Genomic DNA, 12095 nt, shown 5'->3' with positions numbered 1-12095 from the left:
GCTGTGGATAGAGCCACTGTAGCTTGATTTTTGCTTGACCATATGTTGAGTGAGCTTTCAAGGAAGCAACACATGCCGGATTTACTCCGTCTATCCACCCTATCTCCCGCATAATCTGCATCACAAAACCCTACTGCACAAAAGTCATTAGATTTAAGATACCACAATCCATAATCACAAGTTCCCTTAATGTATCTAATGATGCGCTTAACAGCCATAAGATGGGACTCTTTTGGGTGAGATTGAAACCTTGAGCATACACCCACACTTTGGACAATATCCGGTCTAGAGGAGGTAAGGTACATAAGTGAACCTATCATTCCTCTATACTTTGTTTCATCCACATCTTGGCCATCATCATCCTTTTTAGGTTTTGTGTTAGGATGTATTGGTGTACCCATTGGTTTGGAATTTTTTAGGCCAAACTTTTTGATTAGTTCTTTTGCATACTTTCCTTGGTGAATAAATGTACCACTAGGAGTTTGTTTAATTTGGAGGCCAAGAAAGAAAGTAAGCTCTCCCATTAAACTCATCTCAAACTCACTCGTCATGAGTTTTCCAAACTCTTCACACAAGGATTTATTGGCCGATCCAAACACAATGTCATCAACATAAACTTGAACTAGGAGTATATCATCATTAGATGCTTTAATAAATAAAGTAGTGTCAGTGGTACCCCTTTGAAATTGATTTTCCAACAAGAAGGCACTAAGCCTTTCATACCAAGCTCTTGGGGCTTGTCTAAAACCATAAAGAGCCTTAGATAATTTAAAAACATGATTTGGGAAATCTTTATGTTCGAAATCGGGGGGTTGTGCCACATACACTTCTCTATCAATAAAGCCATTAAGGAAAGCATATTTAACATCCATTTGAAACATTTTGAAACCCTTATGGGCAGCATAGGCGAGAAGTAACCTAATTGCTTCTATTCTAGCTATCGGAGCAATAGACTCATCAAAATCTATACCCTCTTCTTGATCGTAACCTTGGGCCACTAATCTAGCCTTGTTACGAACAACTTGTCCATCCTCACCAAGTTTATTTTTAAATACCCACTTAGTACCCGTTACTTTCTTACCATCCGGATGGGGTACTAGTGTCCAAACCTCATTCTTGTCGAATTGAGCAAGCTCTTCTTGCATGGCATTGACCTATGATGGATCTTCAAGAGCTTGTTTGATATTGTTGGGATCCATTTGTGACAAGAGGGCAAAATTGCTTGGTTCAGATTGCCTTTTGGTTGAGGATCTTGTTGTTACACCTTGAGAGGGATCACCAATGATAAAGTCATGAGGATAACCCCTCATAGACTTTCATTCTCTGGGCTTTCTAAGTGGTGTTGAGCTTTGATGAGCTTCTGGTGGTCTCACTGTCTCAGTTTCTCGTGTCTGCTCAGGAGACAAAATAGAAATGTCTTCTTCAATCTGACGAGACAAAACTAGACTGGCAGATTCTTCATTTTGGGCAGATTTGGGATTTTCTTTACTTGTTCTAGCTTCTTCACCATCTGAATCATTATCTATCACAGCACTGGGAATTAAATTAGAATCACAAAAAGTAACATGTATGGATTCCTCTATGGTTCTATGCTCTTTGAGATAAACTCTATAGGCCTTGCTTGTGGTGGAATATCCAACAAACATTCCTTCATAGGATTTTGGATCAAATTTTCCAAGATTTTCTTTATTGTTAAGTACAAAGCATTTGCATCCAAAAATATGAAAGTACTTAAGATTTGGAGGGGTTCCTTTCCATAACTCATAAGGGGTTTTCTTCAACCCTTTTCTAATGATTGTCCTATTCAAAATGTAACAAGCTGTATTCACAGCTTCAGCCCATAAAAAATTAGGAATCTCATTTCACAAAGCATGGCCCTAGTCATCTCTTGAAGGCTTCTATTCCTTCTCTCAACTACCCCATTTTGTTGAGGTGTTCTAGGGCATGAAAAATTATGAGAAATTCTTAAGTCATCACAGAATTTTTCGAAATCTTGGTTTTCAAATTCTCTTCCGTGATCACTTCTCAAATGGGCAATTTTTAAATCCTTTTCATTTTGAATTTTCTTGCAAAGGGTGGAGAAGGCATGAAAAGCATCATTTTTATGAGTAAGGAAAAGTACCCAACCAAATCTAAAGTAATCATCTACCACCACAAGACCATAGTGTTTTCCTCCTAAATTTTGAGTTCTTGTTGGACAAAAAAGATCAATGTGTAACATCTCTAATGGCCTTTTGGTTGATATTCCATCTTTAGGTTTAAAAGAGGATTTTACTTGTTTGCCCAATTGGCAAGCATCACAAGTAAGATCCTTATCAAATTTGATATTTGGAATTCCTCGAACCAGATTTTTCTTAACTAGCTTAGAAATTTGGAACATACTTGCATGACCCAACTTTCTATGCCATAGCCATTTTTCAGATTCAAGAGATGTAAAACATGTCACATTTTGTTCTTTCAAGTCCTCAAGAGTCAATCCATACATGTTATTGCATCTTTTAGCTTCAAATAAAATATCCTAAATTTTCTCACAAACAACTAAACAAACAGACTTCCTAAAAATAACCTCAAAGCCTAAATCGCACAATTGACTAACACTAAGTAAATTATGTTTCAAACCATGTACAAGAAGGACATCATGAAAATTTTTTACCAACTTTCCCAATAGCCACTATTTTTTCTTTTGTCTTTCCGGTCATATGCCTAGAGCATCCGCTATCCATATACCACATATTCTCCTTCCGTTTGGATGCTAGGCACACCTACAAAACAAGCTTAAGTGACCTTAGGTATCCAAATTTTCTTGGATCCTTTCACGTTAAACCATCTCTTATGTTCTAAGCCATTATAATAAAAAATAACTTTGCAAACTTTATCACCAATAATTCTTTCTCCAAAAAAACATTGTATAGAAAAGTGCCCATTTCGGTTGCATAGTCTACAAAACCTTGGAGTTGCTGTTTTGTTAAAGTAAGTGGGGTCTTGAAATCTTGTATCATTAGAGGATGAAGCAAAGTTTTCAAAATAAGATTTTTCAGCAGATTTATAAAACCCCAAGCCAGCTTTATCATAAAGAGGTTTTTGACTAGCCAAGATTTGATTCAGATTTTCAGAACTTTGAGTGAACTTGGCTAAGTCTTCTTTAAGCCTTTTGACCTCTTTAAGCAACTCTTCATTCCTTCTAAAACAATCAACATATGCAACAATAGAATGGTCACTTTCACAACTCCTAATTTGGGCTTTTAACTGCTTATTTTCTTCAACAAGATCACAAGCAGTTTCGGCCTCCCTTACTTTTTCTTTAAGAAAACTGTTTTCAGCTTTAAGAATGGTGATTTGTTGTTCAAGTTCTTGATTTTCCAGCAAGAAGCATCTTATTTTTCCAGAAAGGTGGTCTATCATAAGGTGAAGATCTTCAGTGTTACGGTTATGAAAGACTACCTGATCTATGTGATCTGCCATGAGACATGGTTGTGACTTGGTCTCGGATTCCTCATCATCATCATCTAAGTCATTTTCCAAATCTTTCCATGAAGCCACCAGTCCCTTCTTCTTTCCTCTTTTTGGCTTCTCCTCCTTCTTTAACTTAGGACAATCAGATTTGAAATGCCCCATTTCCTTGCAGTTGTAACAAGTTACTTTGCTAAGGTCTTTCTTCATTTTTCTTGAGCTGCCGCCTTTGCCTTTGAGCTTTACCATTTTCCTGAATTTTTTGGCAAATAACACAAACTCATTTTCAGAAGAGTTATCACTAGATTCACCATCCAGAGGGTTAGTTACACAAGAAAAAGCAATTCCTTTCTTTTTTGAATCTTTTTTCAAATAAGTGTTTTCAAAAGCAAGAAGGTTTCCTCTCAAATCATCACATGTCATGGAATCTAAGCTACTGCTCTCAGAAATAATTAAAGCTTTTGTTTCCCACTCTTTTGTGAGACATCTCAACACTCTCCTCACAAGCACAGAATCAGGATACGTAATTTCCAGAGCATCTAAGCCAACAATGATGATGTTGAATCGTTCAAACAGTTCATCAATGGACTCTCCTTCCTTTATTGCAAACATTTCATATTCTCTGTTCAACATATCTGTCCGAGTCTTTTTTACAATGGTGGTTCCTTCATGAGTGATTTGTAGTTTGTCCCAGATTTTCTTTGCCGTTGTGCATCGTGATACTCGTCGGTATTCCTCGAAGCTGATGGCACAGTTGAGCAAGTTGACAGCCTTGGCATTTAGCTCCACCTTCTTCCTATCTTCCTCGGTCCAGCTTGCTTCTGGTTTAAGAGAGACTACTCCTTCAGCGCTTGTGTTAGTTGGAAATTGAGGACCTTCCAAGATGATCTTCCAGAGCCTGTAGTCTACTGCTTGCACGAAGATCTTCATTCTCTCTTTCCAATAGGAATAGTTTTTCCCATTGAAAAGAGGCGGTCTGTTGCTTGACTGTCCTTCTGTGAGGTTGTAGGACACCAGATTAGAGCCACTGCTTTCTGCCATCTGGATCTTTTCTCCAAGCTGCAAAGCTTGATCTCTTTGAGACCAAGCTCTGATACCAATTGATGGTTATCAGTGGCTAAGAGAAGGGGGGTTGAATCTTAGCCCCCTTTTTTGCTTGATAATACTTGCTGACCTTTGAAACCACTTCTGAAAACTTCTTGTCTTTTTATCTCATGACTAGCCACGAGACTTTTTCTTTTGTCTCGTCCCCAGCTACGAGACTTTTCTTTTTGTCTCGTCACTTGACACGAGATATTTTTCAGTTTAGCTCCTGTGCAGTAGAAACATAAATAGAGTAGAGAAGAGAGAAAATTACACCCAGATATATCCTGGTTCAGCTGCTAAGTACAGTGCAGCCTACATCCAGTCTCCATCACAATCATGATGGAATTTCACTATAATCTTCGTGATTACGGACTGTAAAGTGCTAACCCAACTTACAAGGGGATTCCCACAGAATCATGAAACACAACACAGATGTACAAAGGAACTATAAGGACATCTATGGCTTTTTCTTTTAATTTTGCACTCTCTACCTTTTTTCGCTCTATGGCTTTTTCATACAAACCTCACTGTTTGCTTTTTCCATGAGACTCAAGACATGACAAAATTAAACAGAAAAATTACAAAACAGAATACATTGAAGGAGAAGAGAAATCTGTTAGCTTAGGTAGCTCTGAGAACTCTGTGCCTTTCACTCTCATACTTTCTCCTTGAATCCAACCCTGACTATTCACCCTTACTTATAGGGAGAAGCCTCCAAGGTTGAAACCAAAAACCTAGCCAACTTCTTCTTCTCCAAGAAACAGAACCGATTCGGCCAGAGAGAGAGAGAAGAGATAACCCATGCAAAAACCAACATGCAATTACCTCTAGTCCTTCCTTGGTCATCAATCTTCATCAATCCGAGCGCTCCATCCTTGGCTTGCTCTCCAAGATGGATTTCTAGCCCTTGATGCTTCATGATGATGATAGCTTCATCTGCTCCACTTTTGCTTCCTCCCTCACGTAGCCACCCTAGCTACCTTCTGTGATGAGTGAACTCAAAAGCAGAGACAAGCCAACCCAAAGATCTTCTCCTTGCTGGCCGAAATCTTCCTTGTCCATTTTTGGTATGGAGAGGCTGAGATCTCATCAACATATCTTTCCTTTCATGGTTGCAGATCTTAGCCACTACATTTTTTATGTTTTCTTGCCATCATTTCGATGGTCTTGATGCATGTAGCTTCTTCTTCCTTTTGGTAGCTCAACTTAGCTTCCATAGTTTCCTGTGACATGACCGAAGGGAAGAAAGAAGACATGAGAGAGAAGAAACAATTTGGAAGGAAAGCAATCAAATGAGTTAAACAAATTAATTGGAAAAAGTTGCTTTTACTTCCCTGAGTAGCGTATAGCTTTCAATGCCATCAATCATATCAAAGACAATCTCTCTCATGTTTCCAATGCTAGCAAATTAAATTTTGAAATCCATCCCAAGAGAAGGAATGGGATCCGTAAGAAGCAATTTTTGCTTCCTTTCACAATAGGTTTCGGATCAAGCATTGGATCATGTAGCAACAAATATTAACTTGGGCTTTTAACAATAATAGTTCAATTTTGGCCCATGTAAATGTAACCATTAATTCAGCCATATAATATAGGAAACATTAATCCAGGCTGATTGGTTTTAAGCATATTGGGCTTGCAATAATTTTTCTTTTCTGTTCGGCCCAATAAGAAAACCTACATCACAAAATTATTAATTAACATATGTTAAATGAAAATCAAATTAATAATTTTGTAATTAATTATTTCAATAATGTTTGTTCATCATCAAAGTAAATTTGAGTTTTCCAAACTCATCACGTTTGAACTATTTTAATTTAATGATTAATTATCTAATTAATCTTTTTATAATTTTTCTAGGTCTTACATCCTACCCACCTAATTAAAAAATTTTTCCTCAAAGTTTGCTCTCCAACTCTTATGTATGCTCCTCAAGAACTCCTAACTCCAAGCAATCTTATCTAGAGAAACTTTCTCAACACCCAACCTAAGATCTGCAAGCTTACCTAACATCTCCTCACGATCGCTGAATCCAAATAATAACTCTGTGCAACTATCAATCCTTCCGATCTATTAGATCTTAGTCGAACTGAATGCTCAAGCAATCCAAGAACAAGTCATGCATTGACTATCAGTCCGACCTCAAAACCAAGCCTAATCCAATCAACGGCAAACACATGAAATCATGTTAGTTAAAAGCTACCGCAGAACCTTTAGTCCTAAATCCTTGGCTTTATTAAAAGCTATCTACTTTTCGCCATATTGATACTCCAACCTGCTTCCGCTGTGTCACTCTGATCATTAGATGTTAAGAATCTAATTATTCATCCACGTCACACTCTATTATCGGATCACAAAAACATATCGCTCAGTTTGAAGCTTTCTCAAACTAACCCAAATAATGCTTATGTTCATCCTATGACTCAAATTACAATTTAGGGCCTTAATGTATCTCTAGGTTTAAATCAAATTCTTATTAGAATCCTCAATAATCACATTACCTAGTACTTTAATGTCAATCAGGGTACCTACTCAGGTTCTTCATCCTCGAGCACACCATAACTTGATATAGTAGACAACAATTGAACTCCATTTATCATAACTAAAATTGAATATCAATCACTGTCAAACCCAGCCAAATTCAAGCCTATGCCACGCTCACTTACTTTTCTCCATTTCTACCTGCCTCTACATTCAACAATTCACCACCTACCCAATGTTATATCTATCACCCTATAATTAACAAGTAAATCCAAGATCAAATATGGTTATCCTTATTAAAACTTTTCCACTTTAACAAGGAACTTTTCAACATCCTAGTCTAGTCATCACAAATTTTGAAGCAGGAGTAAGCACAAGTAAATCAAACGCTAATTCTGACACCTTTTATCCTAAATCAGCAACTTTATCAAAGTCTATAAACGAATGAGATGCTCTAGTATCGTACAATACGCTAACACTTTACCACCGATTTCCATTTACCTTTGGTCAAAGTCTCTGATCTAGCAGCCTGATCCGCCATCACAACATACACATGACCTTGTTGTTGGGCTCTCCTGGCATTTTGATTAGCCTTCTCGGGACAGTTCTAAGACATATGACCAGCTCCTCTACAGTTGTAACACAATCCCGATCCAGCTCTACATGGAGTTCCCGGGTGGTAGCTTCCACACCTTTTACAAGTCAAGTCATTTTGAGGTTGCTTCTCATATCTCCTTCCTTGATGATTATTGTTGTTGTTGTTCCCTCGGAAGTTGTTCTGGCCTTGTTGAGGTTGTTGATTGTAACCTCCTCTCTTAAGGTTCTGACCCCTTGGAGCAAAGATCTCACACTTTCCTGGTTGTGGTAATCACTGTGGTTGGTACTTGTAACCGCATTTTTCTTAGAACAATCCTCCACCACATGGCTCTTGTTCACTAACTTCGCAAAGCTTTTGACCTCTAGAGGTGCCACAGGTCGCATGATATCATTCCTCAAACCATCTTGATACTTCATGCACTTCCATTCTTCATAGCCTTCAGGAGCACCTTAACAAACCCTTGAAAAGCGGCATAACTCCTCAAACTTGCTCGTATAACTATAAGCAGCCACCATCATGGATCCTTATCTCAGTTATAGTAGCTCTAACTCCTTAGCTTGTCTTACAGAGTTTGGAAAGTACTTCTTATAAAACTCCTCTCTGATCACCTTCCAGGTGATTATCTCATTCCCAATCCCTTGCTGCAGTAGACGGTGAGCTCCTTGCCACCAGTGTTATGCTTGTCCAATCAATTGATAAGCAGCAAATTCGACCAACTAACCCTCAGGTACATGTTGTGCTTGCAGTGCCCTTTCCATCTCTTGGAACCAATTATCGGCTTCAATCAGATTAGTTGAATCCTTGAAATTTGGGGGATTGACCTTTAAAAAAGTCGTCAAGGTCATCGGACCTCCATCATCTTGACGGTTTCCCAGTCCATTATCGTTCCCATTCATCCTTTCCACAGCCTGGTTCGTGGCTGTAGCAAGGTTCTGAAAATCGGACCGGTCATTAAACCGCTTTAGTTACTGGTTCACTAATCTAACCGGTCCAACCGGTGGTTCAACCAAAAAAACCGTTTTAGAATAGAATAATAAATAAATTATAAATAAACATCCTAAAATATAATTATAGTCTGATATAAATCTTAAAATATCTTCGAAATTTAAAACACTATAGAAAATATCATCAACCAAATACATATGATCTTATCAAAATCCAGACTCAAAAGTTAAATAGTAAAAAAGCATATCTAAATATTAAATCCCAACATCATGATTTATCAATCATCAAAATTCTCAAGAACTTGTTGCAAATCTGCTTCGGTGGGATGATCTTCACCTTCATTCCCACCTTCTTGAGCAGAAGAATCAAGAGATGCAGCATAAAAACCACTACTACCACCGCCACTTTGATATAAATCAGCATCAATTTTACCTAATAAAATACACATGTTATCATTATATTATAAACTAACAACATTCTAATAAATCATTAGAAAATAAATATACTATACTCACGCAATAAGTCCACATTACTAGGAAGATTAGGCTCTTTCTCTACGACCTCTTCAGTCACCCAAAAGTCAACTAGACTGATGCTTTCATAATCAATTGGATCATATTGTGTCTTTTGCTTCCTTTTTTCTTTTTCCTTCCTAAAAAGTTAAATACAATATATGAAGATTTAATAATTTACAAATTTGTTATGATAAAGTTTACATATGAAACAATATGATATTTCATGAAACATATATTACCTGGATCTAAGACGCAAATTATAGGTAACATAAACAATGTCATTCAGTCTATCATGCTCCAATCTATTTCTTCTTTTTGTATGAAGCGGGTCAAAAAGACTCCAATTTCTCTCACACCCAGAAAAAGAAGATGCTTGGCTAAGAATGCGAATAGCTATCTTTTGTAAACATAGAGCAGAACCTCCGAATAACCTCCACCATTCATCTACCAATTATAAAACCATAACATATTAGAACTTATCAATTAAGAACATAGGAGCATAAAACAAGGTACTATTAATTAAACTAATATTCAGCCATATTCTTACCAGGCTTAAGTTCAGATGTAGCTCAAATAGCTTCTGGTCTATCAAAACTTTCCTTCCGATCTCTATATAAATGTATTTCTTTCATTGCCTGAATTGAATCTGAATTGTTACACTTGTAATACAAGGTAACAAGATCAAGCAAACCTCGCATAACATCAAGTTCTTCTTTATAATTTTCATTAAAAAAGAATGAAGGATTCAGGAAGTAAGCTGCTGCATGAAGATCTTTCTTCAAATACTTGTCTCATCTTGAGTTGATAATATCTGTGTACGGCTGATATGCAGTCTTGGATTGCCTAAACATCTCTTTAATTACATCTTCTGCCCTTAGCATTCCCTCATAAACATATCCCAAAGATGGTTTGTCATCAGCATCAACAAGCCTCAGCAATTTAATCAAAGGGCCCACAAGTTTACATACAGTAAAGCAATCCTCCCAAAATTTGCAATCCAAAATAATAGCACTCACAGCTCTACCAGTAGCGCTCCTTCCTAATTTGTGATTAGTAAAAATTGAATCTACAACCAATGCTTGCAAATCCTTTTTACAGTCAAAGATGCTCTTCAATGTGATAAACACAGTTGCAAAATGGGTTGCACCAGGACGTACAATTTCTCTCCAATGAGGTCTTTTTCTTAGCCAAGATAAGAAAATCGTATGTTTGTACATAAATACTGTGATCTTTGAAGCACGTGTTGCAAGGCTAGAAATATGCGCCATGCTGCTTATATCTTTTAAAATAAGATTAAGGCAATGAGCAGCACATGGTGACCAATAGATATTATCATATTTTCTATTGATAAGACTACCAGCAGCAACATAATTGGCCGCATTGTCAGTCACAACATGCACAATATCATTAGGGCCAATCCATTCAATCACCTCAGAAAACAAATTACACAAGTGTGAAGCATTTTTTACGATACTGGAAGCATCTATTGATTTCACAAAGCACAAACCTTTAGAATAATACACCAAGAAATTGATTAACATTCTTTGTCTTTGATCTGTCCAACCATCAGCCATGAGGGTACATCCAGTTTCCTTCCACGCACTCCTATAACTATCAACTAGCATTTGACATTCTCTTTAAGATCAGCTAACAAGTGAACCCTTAACTTAATAAGAAGGACCCTTGTAACCAGGTCCAATACCAGCAACACCATCCAACATATCTTGGAAAAATGGCGACATCACAGCATTAAATGGAATTTTACAATCCAAAAGCCACCGAGCAAACCGTTTATCAACCTCGTGTATCGCCTCTTTGTTTTGCAAAACACTTTTAATACTTGGTTGAGCTCCTGGAGTTGTTCTTGGTGCAAACATAGGAGGAATGACTTTGGATTTTTTCTTTGGATTGCCTCCAACTCCTTGCTGACTCGAAGTACGCTGCTGTTCTTCTTAAGCTATTGCCTCATCAATTGCATCTTCTACCTCATCACCACCCTCTTCACTAAAACTTACTTTTCTTTTTTTTTGTTGGTCTGAATTTCTTTCAAAAAACTTTCCATCTGTCTTTTTTTCCACATCATATGGAACTTTAGGACATTTTTTCACGTCTCCAGTAATCTTTGCTAAATGTTTCTTCATCCTGTGAATTCCGCCTCCATTGAAAACTTGTAGACAAAATAAACATTCATATTGTGGTTTTCCATTCACCATTTGTAGAGCAACATATTTCCAAGCTAAATCTGTTTTTCCCCGTAGGTTAGAAGAACCTTGTGACTGACTATCGTTAGCACTACGAGAATTAGTATTAGCAGCATCATTCAAAATAGGAGGATCAACAGGCAAGTTATTATTCACAGAAGCATTGTTATTAGCCATTGCTTCTTGATTAATACTATTATCCATAACTGAAATTAATAAAACAGATATGAAATTAAAAACAGCCACAAGCCCACAACACAATGAAAAATAACAAGTTAGGAGCCATCAACAATTAAAAATAGGAGCCACAACACAATGACTAACCATGTTCTTAACCTAAAGCAGGAGCTACAAGTCCACAACACAATTAAAAATAGATATGAAATTAACAAAACCATATCTAAATTCTGCCTACAGCATTCAACAATATTGCAAAACAGAGTAAGTTTTCAGCATTAACAAAACAACAAAGCACTAAAACAAAATAACAGTTACATACCAGAGTAAGTTTCCAGCATATTAGGTGTTCTGGACTAAAACAGAGTAACAGTTACAAAAACAGCAAAACACTAAAACAAATTTCCAGCATTAGCAATCCATACATACATACAAAAACAGCAAAACACTAAAACAGAGTAACAGTTTCCACTTTCCAACATTAGCAACCAATCCATACATACAAATTTCCACAGTAATCAGAACCATACAAACAAAGAAGACCGAAGAATGAGAACGAAGACGGAAGACCGAAGAAGAAGAATTGAAGAACCAAACTTCAAGTCAAGACCCTAGAAGAATTGAAGTAATATGGAACAAAAA

The 12095-nt window shown here is 37.0% G+C and overlaps 1 protein-coding gene across 1 annotated transcript; it reads right to left on the bottom strand.

Moving 5' to 3' along the window:
- Positions 1 to 9866: 9866 nt before the first annotated feature.
- Positions 9867 to 10700, bottom strand: LOC112778677 (uncharacterized). The gene has a single exon (XM_025822973.1). The coding sequence runs from the start codon at positions 10698 to 10700 to the stop codon at positions 9867 to 9869; it is 834 nt and encodes a 277-aa protein (XP_025678758.1).
- Between the last annotated feature and the right edge of the window lie 1395 nt (positions 10701 to 12095).

Source organism: Arachis hypogaea, chromosome 19 (genome assembly GCF_003086295.3).
Source record: "Arachis hypogaea cultivar Tifrunner chromosome 19, arahy.Tifrunner.gnm2.J5K5, whole genome shotgun sequence".
NCBI classification, from domain to species: domain Eukaryota; kingdom Viridiplantae; phylum Streptophyta; class Magnoliopsida; order Fabales; family Fabaceae; genus Arachis; species Arachis hypogaea.
Note: the sequence above shows the minus strand (reverse complement) of the source record. Positions and strands in the feature narration are given on the sequence as shown.

Excerpts from the sequence above, each read along its gene's own strand:
- LOC112778677 (XM_025822973.1), bottom strand. The coding sequence starts at position 10,700 with ATGCTAGTTGATAGTTATAGGAGTGCGTGGAAGGAAACTGGATGTACC.